The sequence below is a fragment of the Penicillium vulpinum genome, assembly GCF_028829585.1.
Source record: "Penicillium vulpinum strain IBT 29486 chromosome Unknown utg000002l_segment0_segment0, whole genome shotgun sequence".
Classification (NCBI taxonomy): Eukaryota; Fungi; Ascomycota; class Eurotiomycetes; order Eurotiales; family Aspergillaceae; genus Penicillium; species Penicillium vulpinum.
In genome coordinates this window covers 1,548,062-1,565,677 of record NW_026643242.1, presented here as the reverse complement: position 1 = coordinate 1,565,677, position 17,616 = coordinate 1,548,062, and the positions used below count along the sequence as shown (strand labels likewise).

Sequence of the window (17,616 nt, the reverse complement as noted above, 5' to 3'; positions counted from 1 at the left end):
GATACATAGAAAACCACTTGTTTCTTTGGAATTGCAATTGCACACTGGAGGAATCTATGGCTTATTATCTGCCTCGGGTAGGAATCGAGAATATATATCCTTAGTGAATTGGATCGCTCGTACTGAGATTTAGCCGTAAAGTAGCTGGTAAAGTCTTTCACGCTGTTTCGGAGTACGTATCTTCTGGTTATCAAGCTTACACTTGATCTTTGAGAATTGCCCATTGACACTATAGTCAAAACTGCGGAGGACAACGAGTAAATCGTTATTTAAGACTAGTAGACCCTGCTTGACTAGCCAATGTGCACTCTCTGTACGAGAGGTAGCGATCTTATTGAGATAGAGATACTTTGCAGTGTGGATATGAAGGAAACGTTCAGGACAGTTATCTAGCCACTCCTCCTGGATATAATCGAGTAATAGCGTAAATAGCGAGTCAGCGTAGCGGTCCTTAAATGCCTGCTATTGACACTGAAACTCCGGAACAGTAGTGGCGTATACTACTCGATTCCAGCGTTTAAGCATCTTCTTCTATCCAGCCTCAACTTTCTCACGATCTTCCTTAGCCTGAGTAGGTATACGGCGCTGGGGTTGAGAGGGAGTAGAGCTAGGTTCAACTTCGGAGAGACCAAGCCGGGCCAATATAACCTGATCACTAAGAAGGGGGCGAGCAACCTTTATAATATTTATATTGATGTGCCAGATACAGATCATATACTTTGTATTGGGGAAAACGGTCTCAATTGCGTTGTAAAGTGCTTTCTCCTTATCTGTAAGAATAGTACGAGGGTAAGGAAGACCAAGTGAACTGTATACTTCGGCAAGACATACAAGTATCACTTCGTATATATCCTCTTGTTTATCACGTATAAATACAAAGCCAAGATAGTAAGTTTACCCAGTAGCTGCAAAGCCGACGATATCCAGTAAGGGGAGACCGTAACGGTTGGTCTTGTAAGTACAGTCTATAGAGATTAACCAAGGGTTTTGCTTCAGCATTGCGACACTTGTCTTGTGTATACAGAACAAAGCAGTAATATAAGACTGATCATCAAGCTCGTACTTGAAAATCCATAATCTATCCTTCGGGAGTTCTGTAAGTAACGCCTGAATCGGTGTACGCCCCGCGAGAAACACTTCATTCAGCTTGAACCGGGTATTGTAGATATCACGCGAGATAAGAGCACTCTCAGGATCAGCTTCACGTATCTCAATAAGCATTTGACGGGTTGGACGGCCTAGCTGAAGCCTAGTCTCGACCTGAACCTTCTTATATTTAAGTTCGAGGGCGCGCTGGGTAGGATAGGTCGATGCCGGCGATAGCTGATAATTGTGGGATAGGTTCTCAATTGTAAGACGCCAAAGATTTATTTCGAGATCTAGGCGAAGAGCTATAGAGAAGGGGCATTCACACGCGATTGTTGTAGTATTTGGTCGTTTTTTTGCAGGAGACCGATCCCCGTAAGCGTCGAGCTTCCGGCCATGGTCACAGATAAGTCGTACTGTCTTTTTGACCCCTTTCTTTGTCTTCTTTGACCGGCGTGATGTGACTGCATAGCCGTGGGGGCGCGCAAAATCATTGATAGCATCCTTGCCCTCTTCAGCTGTGTTGTACGTACAGTCGATTGGAGGAAGTGGAAATATAAAGGTCTCGGTGCTTGGCGTCTCGGTGCTTGGCGTCTCGGTACTTAGCATAGCAGGGGGGGACTCGGGAACGATCTCTTGGTCGGAATCTGGATCCGATTCCAGATATTCAAGGCCTAGGGAGGCCATATTGTCTGTTTTGGTGATAAAATCGATAGAATTGACAAAGAAATTGATGAAAAAATTGGGTAGAAAGATGGTAGGTTAATGGGTGTAAACCAGAATTGGAGTATCAATTTGTTTGATCTAGTCTATATGACAAAAGTGACTTAATTTTGTATAGGGTTTACATACAAATTGTAGGTACCTGCTGTCTACTACTATTGTATAGGAGTTTGCTAGGAAGGCGGTGTATAAAATCGGAAGGCGGTGTAGAAAGCGGTAGGCAGATCTAGGCGGCGAGGCCAAAGCGGTACCCAATTGGGAAGGCGGTACTGAAATTTCAGGCAGGGGGGGGGTCCCATTAGCAAGGGGGGGGGTCCCATTAGCAAGGGGGGGGTCCCATTAACAATCCCCTAAAAATAAAGATCTAATACAACTTTGAAGTTTGGTTCAATAGATCTACTAAGATTAACTCTAAATATATGATATAGCAGTGTAGAAAGCACCATAGAAAATGCAACATGTAAATATTGTACGTCAAAGATAGATCTAGCCCTTCTCTTACTTGGAGCACACTTCATAATTCTTACTAAGGCTGATACTAATAATTATGAATTCACTTACACTATATCTGTCCTCCTATATCCTCTCCGTATCTATAGAGTAGTTTAAGGGTTAAAATTTTTACGCTTTGACTATGTTATGCTCATGTACTCTTCGTATACTCCGTAGAGTTGCCACGCCTACCAACAACACCGGGTAGTGGCGTTGGTGGGCTTGACACAATTATATGATCAGTCGTTGATTTTTTGGCCCATAATCTCATAATACTTACTGGAATTGGCGTCTCTTACCCCAAATATGATAAATGACTCAAAAAGAAAAAGAAAATAAAAGAGCAAACATGGCTTGCGTATGTAAGTAGAATGGCAGGTGTCAGAATAATGCACTTAAGAGGCTCGAGCAATATAAAAAGCAAATACATCGAGAAAGCTTGGGATTAAAATCGGGGAAGTTTTAAAAGGGGATATATACAAAGTACCCCGCTACACGGACCTGCAATGCACTAACGGGCCGTGGCTCTCTGAAAGTGAAAAACAGGGAACTCTAAATTATAAAAGGCTAAAAAGGGACCATCTAGATACATCTACTTACGGAGTACTCCGTCCATATACAGAGTGGATATACATATTATAACATCCATGTAAATATCAGATCGGCAGACCTCAAAGTACAATATAACTAGAATATAGGGCAAGATAGGCGACGGTAAGCACATCCAACCAACCAAAGCGACCTGGCTATTTTATCCGGGGGCGATAAGAAGTAAATGACATCAACCCTTTTTACATAGTTACATTGTACATGTGCAAAGTAGGGGATCCAAAAGTCCCGAATATCTACGACCACATGCAAATATCAAATGGATTAAAATCTAAAAAAAACTACCGAGCATATGCAATGTTATAGGGTAACCGCGTTTTATTGTTCTGTTTCGCGCTAGGTCTACTTTTGGCAGGAGTCTTGTCTCCTAGAAAAGCGAGGGGGCTTCCATCACACATGCAGGTGATAAAAATCCGCAACTCGCGTTACATTGCAGGCAAAATCTACTCAGTACATTGTAAAACTTCATGGACTGTACTTTGATTGCAGGAATTTCTGGGAAAGGATTGGGGGAAGGCGATACCTAAGACACGGGAAAAAAAAAGGAGGGGATCTCAGCCGCATAGTCGATCTCACTGGCTCCTAATCCCGGCATTTGCTTTGTACATGGCTTGAACCTGTCATGCGGGGCGGGGGCCAAGTACTCCATCTCCGTACGGAGTACTCTGTATGGAGTACATACCACATATCTGTCGTGTTATACTTTCTAACCACCCTAAACGATAGGATGTAGATGAATATAGCCTGCGATCCGGCATTGTGTATATCCTTGAATTTCAGTATAACGGGCGCGTAAGCGGCAGTGCGCGACACTAACGTGTGTAGTTCATTTAGGCCAAGAATCCTAAACTTTGTTTTCGATTTTTGTTTCTCTTTCTTTTCGCCTTTTTTCTGGGAGGAAAAAAACCAGTTTTCTCTGTGGATCCCACACTATATGACCAGACTAATTGGAATGGCTCGGAAATTTACTACGTCCACTGGTGAATAGTGCCAGATGAATAATATATGTATATCCTCGAAGTAGTTACTCCGTACTCCGTACTATGTAATGGGAAAAATATTCCATGGCATATTAGGAGTGGGGCATACACAATATACAAGAGACGATTTAGCTGCACGGAGTACTTTGTACAATATATATATATATATATATGTAGTAAAGCATATATATTCAAGCCTTCAAATGTTGCTCAAGTGCCCATATGCAACTACACGACTGACAGCACCCCCAGTGTAGTGTCGCCAGAGAGAATGAAAACCAGGCCAGTTGCTTGATATTCAAAGTAGCTGATGGGATGCCAAGAAATAGAATGTATTTTCTCTGGTGGTTCCGATTGGCTGTTGTTCTAACAGCCAATAAAAAACGCTGGAAGAAGTTATGTGGATGTACCAACTGAAAGGTGACCAAGGGGCGGGAGGAGGTTGTCTAAAACGTGAGCAAGAGCCTCACGAATCATAAGGATTGGAAAATCCAAGGATTCAACAAGTATAAATAAAGTACGGAGTGGCAAGTTATAATTTAGGTCTAACATTGGGATCGGTCGATCCAGTTATGAGGTGGAGGTTTACAAAGTAAGATATGCCTTTCATTCCCCTGCAATCCCGATCCGATCCACAGCGGAAAAGACTTTGGGACGGGACAAAGTTCCAATATTTATAGCCGGATCGTACAGCTATGGGTGGAATATCGTGAAGGCCACTTCAAATGTCCCCGTATCACAACCTTGGTAGTAGCACATCTCGTGGTCCCATCAATCCATCAACCAATGTGTTGGAATTTTTGACGGCCTCGTGTGAAATCTACTCTTTGAATTATTGCCCCGTCCAGGTTGACATCCTAATTCTATCTTAGAGCGAAGGCTACAGGTTATGGTTAGTAAAGTGATATTCCCCACAAATTCTTACTAGAGTACAAAGTACAGTATTGACATAGGAGAATCTGCTATCATTGATTCATGGAGAAATAGTGGAGGTTGTGGAAGCCCAGATATGTGATTGACATATGAGTTTCCTATACAAGGCCACAATCATTGCATAATCCATCAGACCCCTAAAACCGGCATCAGGATTTGAAGTGGCGACATTGTCTGGATAACAGCATAGATCTCCGAGGGATCAAAAGATGTATATGTTGTAAATCTTAGAGATTAGCGTACTTATTTCCGGTTAAAGTCTCTTTTAGTACTCCGTACTCCGTACTGATACATCCCTTTAGGGTGGAGGTGGTTTTTTTTTCATTTTTCATTTTTCATTTTCATGTTTTTAATTTTCTTCCTTTCTTTTTTACCATGCGTCCTTTATTTTTTTTCTGAAGGGTGGGGAGAGATATTTAGTATCTCGTGCTCTGGTTCAAGCTAGAGGATTTCCATATTCGGTTGTTCTCGATCTCCCCAAATCTCACAAAATCTCAGGCTAGTCTCGACTCAATGGCCCCTTCACCATCTGCTGCATACCGTCGGCTTATATTGACAAGCTGCTGGATTTGTTAGCTCTCCAATCACTGCTGAATTCGAGCTTGGGCTACCGGGTTACCCCGGTTGTGTGACGGGCGTCGAACCTCCCCTTCTGTTTGCTAACGCGACCCCCCTCGCTTTTGGCGTCTTGTCACCTGCAGGTGGACTTTGATCACTTCAACCGATTCCAGAATAGTTTCTTTTCGTTGTGTCCCACCTTCATGCGTAAATAACGCACACCGTGACGCCCGTATCATTACGACATGACACTTGCCCCCTTTCTGACATCGAGCTGGTGAGACGTTGGAGACGTCGATTTCAATGGCCCATAAGAGGAAGCGTTAGGACCGTGGTTCAGTGCTGTATAGATCGTCTGCCTGCACTTTTCGCAAAATCAGTTAGCGTGGCTTCAGCAGATTCGCATTGCCTGCCGAAGCTTCAACCGCAGTATATTTCGGTCAGCAATCTCGAGACACAACCTTTCGGAATTCATACTCCGCAGGACTGATCTTTTCAAAATGAAGATGGGCCATCACGAGAACACGAAACAATTTCCTGCGTTGGCTCCGGGACCGCCGCGCATGTTCGCTCCACAGACCTCGACTGCTGTCAGTAGGCCGAAGAAGAATTCCACAGCTTGCCTGGCATGCAAAGCAGCAAAGAGGAAGGTCAGTCGGTGCATCGGTTAATTCCAATTCCCCCTTTTCTGTCTATTTGACTTGTCCCAGAATTTGGGGACCAGAAATTCAAAATGAAGCTTCCGGCTAATTTTTGTGTTCTGCTCAATATAGTGTTCTGGACCGGATGCCCCATGTAAGGCTTGTCGGTCTACCAATACCGAATGCCACTTTGATCCAACTCGAGACCTCAGACGAAAGGTTGCTGTCAAGCGGACGATCCAGGAACTCACAAACCACAAAGATCTACTGGAGTCTTTGCTAAGCACCCTTGCGTCGGCTGATCAGCTTCAGCTTGATGAAGTGATGGACTTGATACGGAATAAGGCTTCGTTCCACGATATCGCCCATGTTGTTGGAGGCCCCACCACGACGTTCGGAGACCCCCAAGAGCTGTCGAATGCCAGCAAATTGGCAATTTTAGAGTATTCAGAGCATCCCGTAGAAACCCCGAGGAACGGCCTGAGACGACCGTCGGACCCCAGCAGCAATGCAGCAAGCTCGCCAGAAGAGATTCCAAATATGAAACCTCCACAATGGCCAACAGTCAGCCCCTATGCCCGAGTCACGCTGGAGAGCCTTTGCGACATACCTCTCTTCAAGGTGCCGGCAAAGCCGTGGACAACTGTCACAGATGATGACTATCTGGTCTCTCATCTAGTCTCGCTTTACTTTACCTGGGACCACCCATGCTCACAATTCCTTGATCAACGCATCTTCCTCGAACATATGAGACGTGGTGATCGAAGATCGGAATTCTGCACGCCACTTCTCGTCAATAGCCTATTGTCAATGGCTAGCGTATGAATCCCTCAAGTGCCCCCGACCCTGCGAACCCATTAGCTAACCCCGACAGGCCTATTCTGATAGCCCTGATGTTCTTTCCACCCCCGAGAACGTGTTCTCGCGGGGCCAGAACTTTTTCCATGAGGCACAAAGATTGTGGGAAGTTGAAGATGATGACCACGACCTGCCTAACATCCAGGCTCTCCTCTTGATGTGTTGTGTGTATGTTGCCCACTGTTTTATAGCCAAATAGGTTTGTTCATAAGGTTAATTTCTTGCAGATTTAAATGCCAGGGACGAGTCAGGAAAAGCTGGATGATGCTTAGCCAAGCAGTTCAGCTAGCAAGAGATATAGGACTTTTTGATAGCCCAGCAGTGTTGAAGAACAAGATACTGCCAGAGATGGAACGGGTTCGCACGATCACTGCCTGGGGTGTCTTCAATATGAGCTCGTAAGCACCGCCAATCCTCACATGAAGAAGCAATGTCTAACCAATTGGAGTAGACAAATGTCGATTGAGCTGCAGAAGATTGCCCCCTTACCAAATCCCATGTCTGATGTGAAGCTGTGTGGCAACGAAGACTTTGACTGGACCCCGTACCCTCGATCAAACAAAATCACATATGATAAAAAGCCAGCCCGTCTCCCTGAAGTTAGGGAGGGACTGGCTGAGATCACCGGAATCTTGGTTGATGTTCAGAAGCTCGTTTCTGAAAAAGGTCAGGGTGCCAGCTTTGATGAGATGTGGAGAAAAGCCCAAGACCCATTCGATCGCTTGAATGCTTGGCTGCAACACTGGCCGAGTGTGCCCGAGATACAACACAATCCGGTCCCACAAGTCCTTCTCTTGCGGTAAGCATGACTGCCTTTCTGTTGCGTGCACCCCAGTGATTGTCTTTGTGCTGATACCACGTGAAGAATTAAATGTCTTCAGGCCATCATATACCTGTTTGAAATTTTGAATGACCCTCATCAGCCACAAGTCGTTCGACAGGCCCAGTTCTATCAGGTTAAGGCAGCCGAGGAAATGGCGCAATGCCTTCGCATTCATCGTCAATCGTATGGCCTCAAGCATATACCCAGCCAGATAGTCGATGCTGTCCAAACAGGTCTTCGGATCTTAGTACATCAATTGGAAGAAAGTGAGGAATCAAGACAGGCATTTGCTGAGCTCTGTCGGTTTGGAACAGCTCTTAGTCACAGGTTTAAGCAAACAGCCGACGCGATTCATGAGATCAGGAAGAACGCGCTGCACTTAAATATCCAATTGCCACCTGAGGCTATCGCAATCTTTGATGACCCTGAACAGTGGAAGAGTCTTGAGCCCTGAGACTCAGCATGGCGCCTGTTTTTGTGACTGTATGAATGCATCAATGCCGCTACCAGATGAACTATGCTGGAAGAGTTCATCCTGTTCCAGACTTACGTGAAACAGAGGTGGAAATGCGGCGTGGAGCGTTACGACGAATAGGACTGGGATGAAGGTGTTGGGGAAAAGCTGCAGTACCATAAAAGTCGTCACGGCAGAGTGAAGACTGATACTGGCCTGCCCTACCCAACTCTTTGGGAATGGCCAGTACAAGCTCTGCCTTCCTGGCACTTGGGTCAGACACGAGGATATGCAGTGTCATCGTCTGTACGGAGTAGTTTGAGGGGGAAATAAGGGGCAAAGTTGACTGAGGGGAAGGGCAGGGGTTGTCGTCTGCACGCAGAAGAGTGCTAGCTGATCGATCGAAGGGGACCAGTTGCTGGTCTCCGATCCACCGGCAGTTTTTTCCCTACATATTCCACGCCTACTCCGTACATACTCCGTATTTCACACCCAGCTAGCTAATTGAACTATATACTGGGGAAATATTGTTTCTCTCTCGTGAACTTCCCAGCATTCCTCTATAACAGACCTGGTAATGCGCTCAAACCAACTGTCTGTCTGCTGTGCCACCATTGGGCCCTGTACGTCTGTATGTTAGGCTCGTTAGGCTTTCATACCTGGAATAGGGAGATACATGTAAATATTTTTAGTAATTACACACCTAGTGCGCCGGGGCAGTATTTAAGCACGCGTTCGAAATTAAGAGCGTGTACATACATGATACCGTCACTTTTTATATCTACATAGCCAGAGAGAAGTAAACAAGCTCAAGTCCATTTAAGATGTATAGAGCCTCTTGCATTAGCATGTTGCACTAAAAAATGTTCACTCCTTCATTTAATTTATTAATTTTCTTTTTTACATATGTATGCATCTAAGTGTTTCGAAGCCATATGTAGCATGGCAAAATTATATTAGAAATGGAAGTACGGAGTACTCCGTAGACAGTACAAGAATCGCCAACCAAACGACAACTCTGGTTGTACTTGCATCATTGAGTGGACCGTGCACAAAATCCGCACAGCTGAGTCATTCATGATTATTATGCGCAGATAAGATAAGCACAAACACCCAAGCGAAAACCCTCAAAATTCGACTTCTTTGGCAAATCGCACACGCCGACGCTATCCCACCCCCTCCCCACCTCGCCCCTTCCGCTCCCTCACTGCCGTTTCATCCCGGCATCTTGCTACATTTTTAATTCTTTTCTTTCTCCCCTCCCACTCAACATGTCCTACGAAGACCGCGCCAATGCGCGCCCCAACTTGAACGATGAGTCCGATAATGAGGAGGAGACCATGGTTAACGACTACCGCGAGCAGGTCAACTACGACGATGGAATGAGCGAGCTGGACCAGACCCTATCGCACGGTGCATCGCAGGCCCAAGACCTTCAGGCCCAGCTGGCCGCCGCCGCCACCCCGCTGGAGTACCAGGCTACTCTTGAAACCAAATTCGCTAGCTACGACAACTACTGCAGTCTCTTCCACTACATCCTGAACTCCGATGGCCCCGTGGACTTGGAGGTTCCCAATGTAGGTGTCCCATTTCGCCGACCGATTGTTGAACGCCATGAATGAAAAGGAAAAAAAGCTTGGCATTCGTGAAATCAACAGGTCGATTCACCCCTCAAAAAACGATGCAGAAAACTAACAATACTTTTCTCTACAATCAGTACTACTGGGCTTGGGAAGTTATTGACGAGTTCATCTACCAATTCGAATCCTTTTGCCGTTACCGCAACCGCGTTGCTCGCACTGGATCCAACGAGGAGGAGAGCCAGCTGCTCCGCGAGAACCCGAACACATGGGGCTGCTACTCAGTGCTGAACGTGCTTTACTCCCTCATCCAGCGCTCTCAGATCAGTGAGCAATTGAACGCCACCAAGCGGGGAGAGGACCCTATGGCCGTTGCCGGCGAGTACGGCTCGCGCCCCTTGTACAAGATGCTCGGCTACTTCTCGATCATCGGACTGTTGCGCGTGCACTGCCTGCTCGGTGACTTCAGTCTTGCCCTGAAGATCCTCGACGATGTCGAGATGAACAAGAAGGCCATGTTCGCCCGTGTGATGGCCGCCCACTTCACCACCTACTACTACGTGGGCTTCTCCTACATGATGATGCGCCGCTACGGTGACGCCATCCGCATGTTCAGCCACATCCTCGTGTATGTGTCCCGGACAAAGAACTTCCAGAAGGGTGGCAACAACTACGAGGCCATCGCCAAGAAGAACGACCAGATGTACGCCCTGATCGCCATCTGTGTCGCTCTCCACCCCACCCGTCTGGATGACACCATCCACTCCGCCGTTCGCGAGAAGTACGGCGAGCAGTTCTACCGCATGCAGAAGGGTGGCCCCGAGGCCCTGCCCGTCTTCGAGGAGCTCTTCCGCTCTTCTTGCCCTAAGTTCATCAACCCCACTCCTCCCGACTTCGACAACCCAGCCTCCAACGTCGACCCCGTCGACCACCACACTGCCATCTTCATGGATGAGGTCAAGAACACCCTGTTCAACCCAACCATCCGCTCCTACCTCAAGCTCTACACCACCATGGACCTCAAGAAACTTGCAGGTTTCCTCGAGGTGTCTCCCGAGCAACTCCGCTCGTGGTTGCTCGTTAACAAGCAGCGCAGCCGCCAGATCCGCTGGGTCGATGGTGGCCTCCTGGATGGCGAGCCTGCCATCGCCAACGATCTCGACTACGCTCTTGAGGACGACCTGATCCACGTCAGCGAGACCAAGGCCGGCCGCCGTCTGGTCGACTGGTACCTTCGTAACCTCGCTCGCGTCTACTAAGCGAGCCTGTGTCTCATAAGTGTGCCGAGAGTTGAAAAGAAAAAAAAAGCGAAGAGTGGTGGGAGTCTTCTGCTTATAAGAAGAGGAACGGACATGACTTGAGATGAATTTTCTTTCTTTTTCTCTGCCTACTTTGTTTTTTATTTTCCATATTATACACATTGCTCTCCCCCTTTCCCCCTCACGTTTCTTGTTTCCGGTTCTTGTTTTCCTTTTTTTATTTTTCGAGTGTTCACCGTCCATGGATCATGGAAGCTCAAGGCTTCCTGGTCCGTTCAAAATCAAGTTCAAGTTGGATTATCGCGATTTCTTTGGTGGGCGTCCGCTGTTTCATGTGTCTCCTGGTATGCTGTCGCTGCTTCTTTGAAGGCAGATGGTTAACACAGCATGGAGAGTATTTGTGTCAGGTAGAAGAAAATCAGTTACTTGATGAAAGCATTAGATCAACGAGAAATACTCTACATATTTCAAATCTTTCATGGGCGCTGTGTTCAAACAAAAGTTGGAGTTGCTCCGGGGTAGGGATTTTTAATATTAGACATGGATAAAAGAAACCCTAGAAGCTTCAAATTCAAAGCATGAAAATATTTGGTAATTACTACCCGCAGGCCGCACGAGAAACGCTTTCTATTTACATGTACAAGTATCCCCCTCTCCAAATTGAATTATAACAATAATAGCTCGCCTGTGGCAGCGCCACCAGCCAGCTGTGGTTGATACACCTGCTGCTGATTTTGGGTGACAACGTACTGTGTCTGAGGCGCACCTCCACCACCGGTACCATCAAGGTCCAGGGAAGCCATTTGCTGGGAGCCGATACCACTGAAGTAAGCGTCTGCTGCATCTGCTGCCTCGTTCATGTTGCTGGGGCCTGTGTTTGCGGAGTTGGGGCCCGGGCCGACGGGAAGAGAAGGTGAAGGCCCAGTATACCTTGGTGTGACTGGATCGCCTGTGGTAATGATTGTGGCTAAACCGCTATTACTGGTGGAGGCGGAGGCCATGCTTGCGGAGGGAGGGTTGTATTCAAGCATATTGCCTGTACCGTCGTCGATGGGGGCACGTTGCAAGGCCGGGCTGGGCAGGAGGCGCCGAGGGCGGGCAGCGCGGAAGACTTGGTGGATGGGCTTGAGGTAGACGGTGGCTAGAGTGCCGACATTTAGACACAGTTCCTCAAGAGTGCGCGGGTCTAGCTTTTCGCTCTCGGCGGTGATTGGCGGCTTTTGTCCCATGACAACCTGCTTCGCGGTTGCTGGGTCTGTCGACAGCAAGCGCCAGTACATGTAACCACGGTCACGAAGGTCAGGGTCATCTGTTTCTTCGGTGCACCATTTCAGGACCTGTGGTACAAGCTTCTGGCCCTTGGTGGGACGTTGGATGAAAAGTTTGACGGTAGCCGTGAGCAGGGCCAGCTGCACTTCGACTGTTTCGTCGTGGAATGTGGCCAAGTAATCTTGAAGGAGGCCATCTGAGTTATCGATGCGGTCCGCATACTGGCCAATGATCCAAATGACGGCTGCCTTAGCTTCAGGCTCGTCCAGATCGTCAATGTTTCGAATAACATGGCTGATTATACTTTCGTACTGGTTGGGGTATTTGCGGAAAATGTTGCGAATCACCACTGTTGCCTCTTGAACAATGTATGGGATCTTGGCATCGACCAGTTCTAAGAGCGTGTCGATACACTGCTTTGCAGCAGATTCAATCTTGATTGCCAATTTGCCAATGGCCCGGACGGCCTTGCGCACAAAGTGAACATCAATTTCAGTGGCGTATCTGCAGATGATGTCAGTATACGTTTAATATAGTCAATCTGACATGTTCTTACTCTCGGAGCTCTGCCAACACGATGGAGATGTTCTCTTTTGTGGTTAGCATGAACATTAATTCCAGCTTGGTGACTTTGACGTAGATTGGGTCGTTGTAATTGCAGAAGAACACTCGGATGTCATTCCGCAGGACCTCCGGCCTCTTCTGAATAATTAAGATAGCATTGCGCAGTGCCAGGTATTGGACCTCAGGAGGCTTGGAAAGCAATGTGACGAGGGGTGGAGATAATTTCTTGCATAATGAGGTGATATGCTTTTCACCCGCAATGTAGTTCATGAGATAGAGGATGACACGAGTTGAGGTCAGGACGACTGCAGAATTTGAATGTGATAGTCGCGGGGCAACTCGCTCTGCTAACAGAAGCGCCTCCGCGGTATCCTGTGGCACATATGACATTAATGCCTCGAGGATGTAAGTTTGACACCATCTATTTGAAGAGTTAGCACAACGTCCCTAGACATGGAACCAAAGATTCTTACTCAGAACAGTCTGCCAGAATTGAAACCAATTTCGAGGCGCTGACATAGTCGATAGTGAGTGAAATCGATTCACTACGGCCCCAGATATCCACCAGCGAAGCTAAGACGCTGGAAACTACAGTCGGGTTCTCATCCTTCAACATACGGTTGAGCCTGTCAATCAGATCTGAGTTCTCAACCATCTTTTTATCATGCTCATAGAGCTTTGCAACGCAGAAAGCAGCCGTCTTGCGGACATATGGATCATTGTCTTGCATCAGGCGCTTGACAGGTTGGAAGGTTGCTTCGACAAATTCGCGAACATGCACATATGAAATGGTCCGCAGTGCAAGCGCGCGGACAAGGGGGTTGTTATCTGTCATATCCTATAAAGAAAAAGTCAGATCAACTCGAATCTTCTTCAGTAACAGCGGGTCCATACATCAACCAATATAGGTAGCGCCTTCAATGCGACCTCTGGTTTCATCCTAGAGTAGTTGACCAGGAACAAGAAGCACCTAGACATCATGTTAGCAAGGGAGCTCTACCCCGCATGGCACGCCATACGCATCATTGCTAGGTGAATGGATGGAGCATACATCTTCTTGATCTCTAAGCTCGGCAGATTCATACAACCAATAACGTCCGGAAACAGCGCAACCATGTCGTTGTTACTCATAGTCATATTGGCGACGATCTTCTTAAGGGCAATCTTTTTTGCAGAATAGTTCTTGTCTTTCTTGCCGCCGCTATTGAGCTCTTGCCGTAGCTCAGCAACTTTCCCCTGTGTATTTTGCGAGCGTGAGCCATGGAATGGGGCATAAGGAGTAATAGCAATAAACATGAGGGTAGATACGATGTGGTGGTTCAGAAAGATGTGAGAGTACAGCAAATAGTCTATGTCAAATGCAAGGGAACCAAGCAAATGCAAAAGGCCTAGAGTACAGAGCTCACCAAAGCGAGGGGAACTGAATGTATGGAAATAGAATGCGGGGAAGGGGGGCAGGGCCAGGATATGACATGGGAGAAATCATGCGATCAAATAATGGGCTGGGCAAGCTAACGTACCCTGGCGAATAACTTCGCATCTCCTCCAGAACTCATAGCTGTGGTATGCACGAATAGCGATTAGGCACTTCTAGGCGTGATTTCTTGGAATGCGAACTTCGGCAAGCTCTATCTGCTGACCGTGCGATCAACCACAGACGAGATTGGCTGGAGGATCGACAGTGATAAGATGAAAGTAAAAGAGCGCGATATCGAGTCCAAAGGGTTCCGGCCGTCGGGGAGTTTGAGAGAGGAAAAGGGTGAGACCGAAGACGTGTTCACCTGTGGCGCATTCGGGATAATCGGAAACAAATTAAATCAGCGATTGGACATTGTCCTTTCTCAAACAATAGATTGAAAAGAATTAGAAAGATTAATGAAGTTGGAAATAAAGAGAGAGAAAGAGGGAAAGGAGAATTGAAGGCGGAGTAGCCACTGCGGAGGGAACCTCCCTACTCAGCAACTTTCCTCCTCCCCCCGTCGTTTGAGTCTTCTAAGATCATCTCCCCCCACACCACATTTACTATCTAAATTATGTCACAAGCCCGTCTACCACCACCTCCTCCTCCGCAATGGGTTGTTTCACTGAACTCCCCGATGCCGTGCCTCTCAAAGGCCGCATCCAGCATCCCTGACCCTCCAGGCTTCTCGAGTAGTCGGGGAGGCAAGCAGGTGAGTTCCATCACAAATCATAACACCATACAAAAATACTAATGCGATATTTTTTTAGCGCCAGCAACAGCAGCAACAATCTACCACGAAGAGGCCTGACGAGACCGACACGATTAAGATGAAGAAAGCGTGGGAGATTGCCATCGCCCCGTCCAAGCAGATCCCAATGAATGCCATTATGATGTACATGTCTGGCAACAGTCTTCAGATTTTCAGCATCATGATGGTCCTCATGTTGTTTAAGGGTCCCATCCAGGGTATGATCAATATCAATGCGGCGTTCGCCAAGTACGACACCCCGTCGACACATTCGCGTATGCTTGGAGTCAAAGTGGTCTACATGTTGATGCAGCTGGTATTATTGTGTTTGGGTGTCTGGAAGGTCAATGCGATGGGCCTATTGCCGTAAGTCTTGCTCTCCAGCTTTGACAGTGCTGATTTTGCTAACATGTGTCCAGAACTACGAGATCGGATTGGTTGGCATGGGAGTCGGAACGACAGCCTTTGGAGCGGGCTTATTTTGCTTTCAGCTGATGCGATAGGCTTGGAGCACGGTTAAATGTTGGAAAGACACTGTTAGAATGCGTCCGTTGACGATAATGCAATTTGGAACATGAGCTTATCATGGCAGCGAATACGTTGGCTATCATTGATTGAAGAGTTCAATAATTGTGCATTTCTTGGACGCAGGTTTCTCAAAGGGCATCATCAGGAAAAATGTAGTGTATGACGGTCATTAATATCTAAGGGAATAACCCTTGGTCACTTCTGACTTCTTGAGGCGTTCCTGTCCTCGGCGTTCTTAGCTTCCTCTTTCAGACGACGCTCTTCACGCCAAGCTGGCCCCTTTCGAATCACTATCAAGAGCAGTGGTGTCGTAGCCATCATCACCAATGCGATGAATGTGAAACACCAGCCCCGGCCCATGGTAGAAAGCATAGGATCGATGAGTGCCGTCGCGCCAGCTCCCAGTAAACAACGCCCGAAATTATTGGCAGCGGTGGCTTTGGCTGCTTGTGTTGGATATAGGTCTACCAGGAGTGTACTGATGGTATTAAATGCCCCCGTCAATGTCAATCCCATGAGGAACAGAATACAGGTTGGAGCAGCAAGATGAATTCCATAGTTCAAGAACCAGCCAAAAACGAGGACAGAGATGCTTCCTAATGCGAGAAGAGGGAATGCGATCTGAAGACGAGCTTTTTCAATAGGGAAGTTTCGCAAGTCAGTTTCGCGGTTCTTGGTTAGTGGGAAGTTCAATTGCTTTGCGAGCCGGCGGTAATTGAAGTCCAAGAACTTGCCGTTGACAACGGAAGCAATGGTCGCACCGAGGCCAAACGGAATATAGCAGAGACCGACCTGGAGATCGTCTAGCCCGTAGAGCTCATTGAAGATGGAAGGAATGCTTGCGCTCACGTCGTAGAACCCAGCAAAAAGAATAGCATTACAGAAGAGAATGAGACTGGTATCCTTCTGGAATACAATGGCAAGCGTCTGGAAAGGATTGGGAAACTTGAGTTTCTGTTTGGATGCAATTCCCGTAGATATGACGCCTTCCTTGCAAGCCTTTCGGAACTTCAGGTAGCTGATCAGGGACATATTCCATTTTTGAGGAGGCAGTGAACCATCACCGACAACCCCACGAGCAGTTTCCGGGAAGAAAACCAGGAAAGGAACCATGAAAGCTGCTGCAAAAATGGTCAGAAACCAGAAGATCGCCCGCCAGCCCAAATATTGAGACAATAGGCCTCCAATTACTGGGCCGACTGAAGGGCCCATGAGAGATCCTGCCGTAACGAATCCCATATAGGAACCTCGTTGTGATGCAGTGGCTACATCGGATACCACCCCCGATGAGAGGGCAATGGTAGTACTGCTCCCTGCACTTTGCAAGCACCGGAGAACGAAAAGAGCTGCATAGTTGTTTTGCAGGGCAAGGCCGATATTGGCTGCGATATAGATGGTGAAGCACACGATATATGCTGGTCGTCGGCCAGCTTTGTCCGCAAAGTCACCAATGAACATGGGCGACAGCCCTTGAAAAATCTGTATTCCCATTAGTCAAGTTATAAAACGAAATGTGCTCTAAAAATATAAGAAGCCTTACCATATAGCTCGTCAAAGTCAGATTGATCAACGAATTTGATACATGCAGATCTTTCGCCAAGGTGTTCAATGCGGGGAAGTATATCTGGGAAGAGACAGGCGAGAAGAACCCAGCCCAAGAGGCCATGAAAACGATATACCTACGCTGACTGACTGTGAAGACTGAATAGTCGACATCAGCAAGATCCCCGTTTCTCGTTCCCGCATTCACATCTTGACGGGATTCTGGGTGCGAAACAGATGATTGTTTTATTCCCTTTTCCGCCATCTAGGCTGTCAGGGTCCAAACCAAAAAGGATAATTAAAAGGCCTTGGAGACAGAAAAACAACCATGACTCCATTTTTTCCCTCGCTAGCCCGTAAGCGGGATATCGCCATTTGCGGAGATAACACTTGATGGCGTGCCGAGAAGCCGAAGCTTCTGTTAAGGTTGATCCCTACCTTTTACGGAATACATCTATACGAAGTAGGATTACCCAACTCTAGAGTGATATAACCAAATATATATTC

At 47.1% G+C, this 17,616-nt stretch overlaps 5 protein-coding genes across 5 annotated transcripts; 3 read left to right on the top strand and 2 right to left on the bottom strand.

Moving 5' to 3' along the window:
- Positions 1 to 5,881: 5,881 nt before the first annotated feature.
- Positions 5,882 to 8,157, top strand: N7479_003666 (putative C6 transcription factor; the record flags this gene model as incomplete). The annotated part of the gene is made up of 6 exons (XM_057251363.1): positions 5,882 to 6,031; positions 6,155 to 6,841; positions 6,897 to 7,048; positions 7,108 to 7,278; positions 7,332 to 7,679; positions 7,746 to 8,157. The coding sequence occupies 6 exons, from the start codon at positions 5,882 to 5,884 to the stop codon at positions 8,155 to 8,157; spliced, it is 1,920 nt and encodes a 639-aa protein (XP_057110688.1).
- Positions 8,158 to 9,428: 1,271 nt separating this feature from the next.
- On the top strand, positions 9,429 to 10,996 carry N7479_003665 (putative eukaryotic translation initiation factor 3 subunit EifCl; the record flags this gene model as incomplete). The annotated part of the gene is made up of 2 exons (XM_057251362.1): positions 9,429 to 9,734; positions 9,875 to 10,996. The coding sequence occupies 2 exons, from the start codon at positions 9,429 to 9,431 to the stop codon at positions 10,994 to 10,996; spliced, it is 1,428 nt and encodes a 475-aa protein (XP_057110687.1).
- Positions 10,997 to 11,661: 665 nt separating this feature from the next.
- Positions 11,662 to 14,125, bottom strand: N7479_003664 (putative AP-2 adaptor complex subunit beta; the record flags this gene model as incomplete). The annotated part of the gene is made up of 5 exons (XM_057251361.1): positions 11,662 to 12,769; positions 12,822 to 13,250; positions 13,303 to 13,667; positions 13,724 to 13,799; positions 13,881 to 14,125. The coding sequence occupies 5 exons, from the start codon at positions 14,123 to 14,125 to the stop codon at positions 11,662 to 11,664; spliced, it is 2,223 nt and encodes a 740-aa protein (XP_057110686.1).
- A 737-nt stretch (positions 14,126 to 14,862) lies between these two features.
- Positions 14,863 to 15,534, top strand: N7479_003663 (ER membrane protein complex subunit 4; the record flags this gene model as incomplete). Its single annotated transcript, XM_057251360.1, has 3 exons — positions 14,863 to 15,000; positions 15,059 to 15,405; positions 15,459 to 15,534. 3 exons carry the CDS (start codon positions 14,863 to 14,865, stop codon positions 15,532 to 15,534), a joined length of 561 nt encoding a protein of 186 aa, XP_057110685.1.
- Positions 15,535 to 15,762: 228 nt separating this feature from the next.
- Positions 15,763 to 17,374, bottom strand: N7479_003662 (MFS transporter; the record flags this gene model as incomplete). The annotated part of the gene is made up of 2 exons (XM_057251359.1): positions 15,763 to 17,046; positions 17,108 to 17,374. The coding sequence occupies 2 exons, from the start codon at positions 17,372 to 17,374 to the stop codon at positions 15,763 to 15,765; spliced, it is 1,551 nt and encodes a 516-aa protein (XP_057110684.1).
- Positions 17,375 to 17,616: the final 242 nt, after the last annotated feature.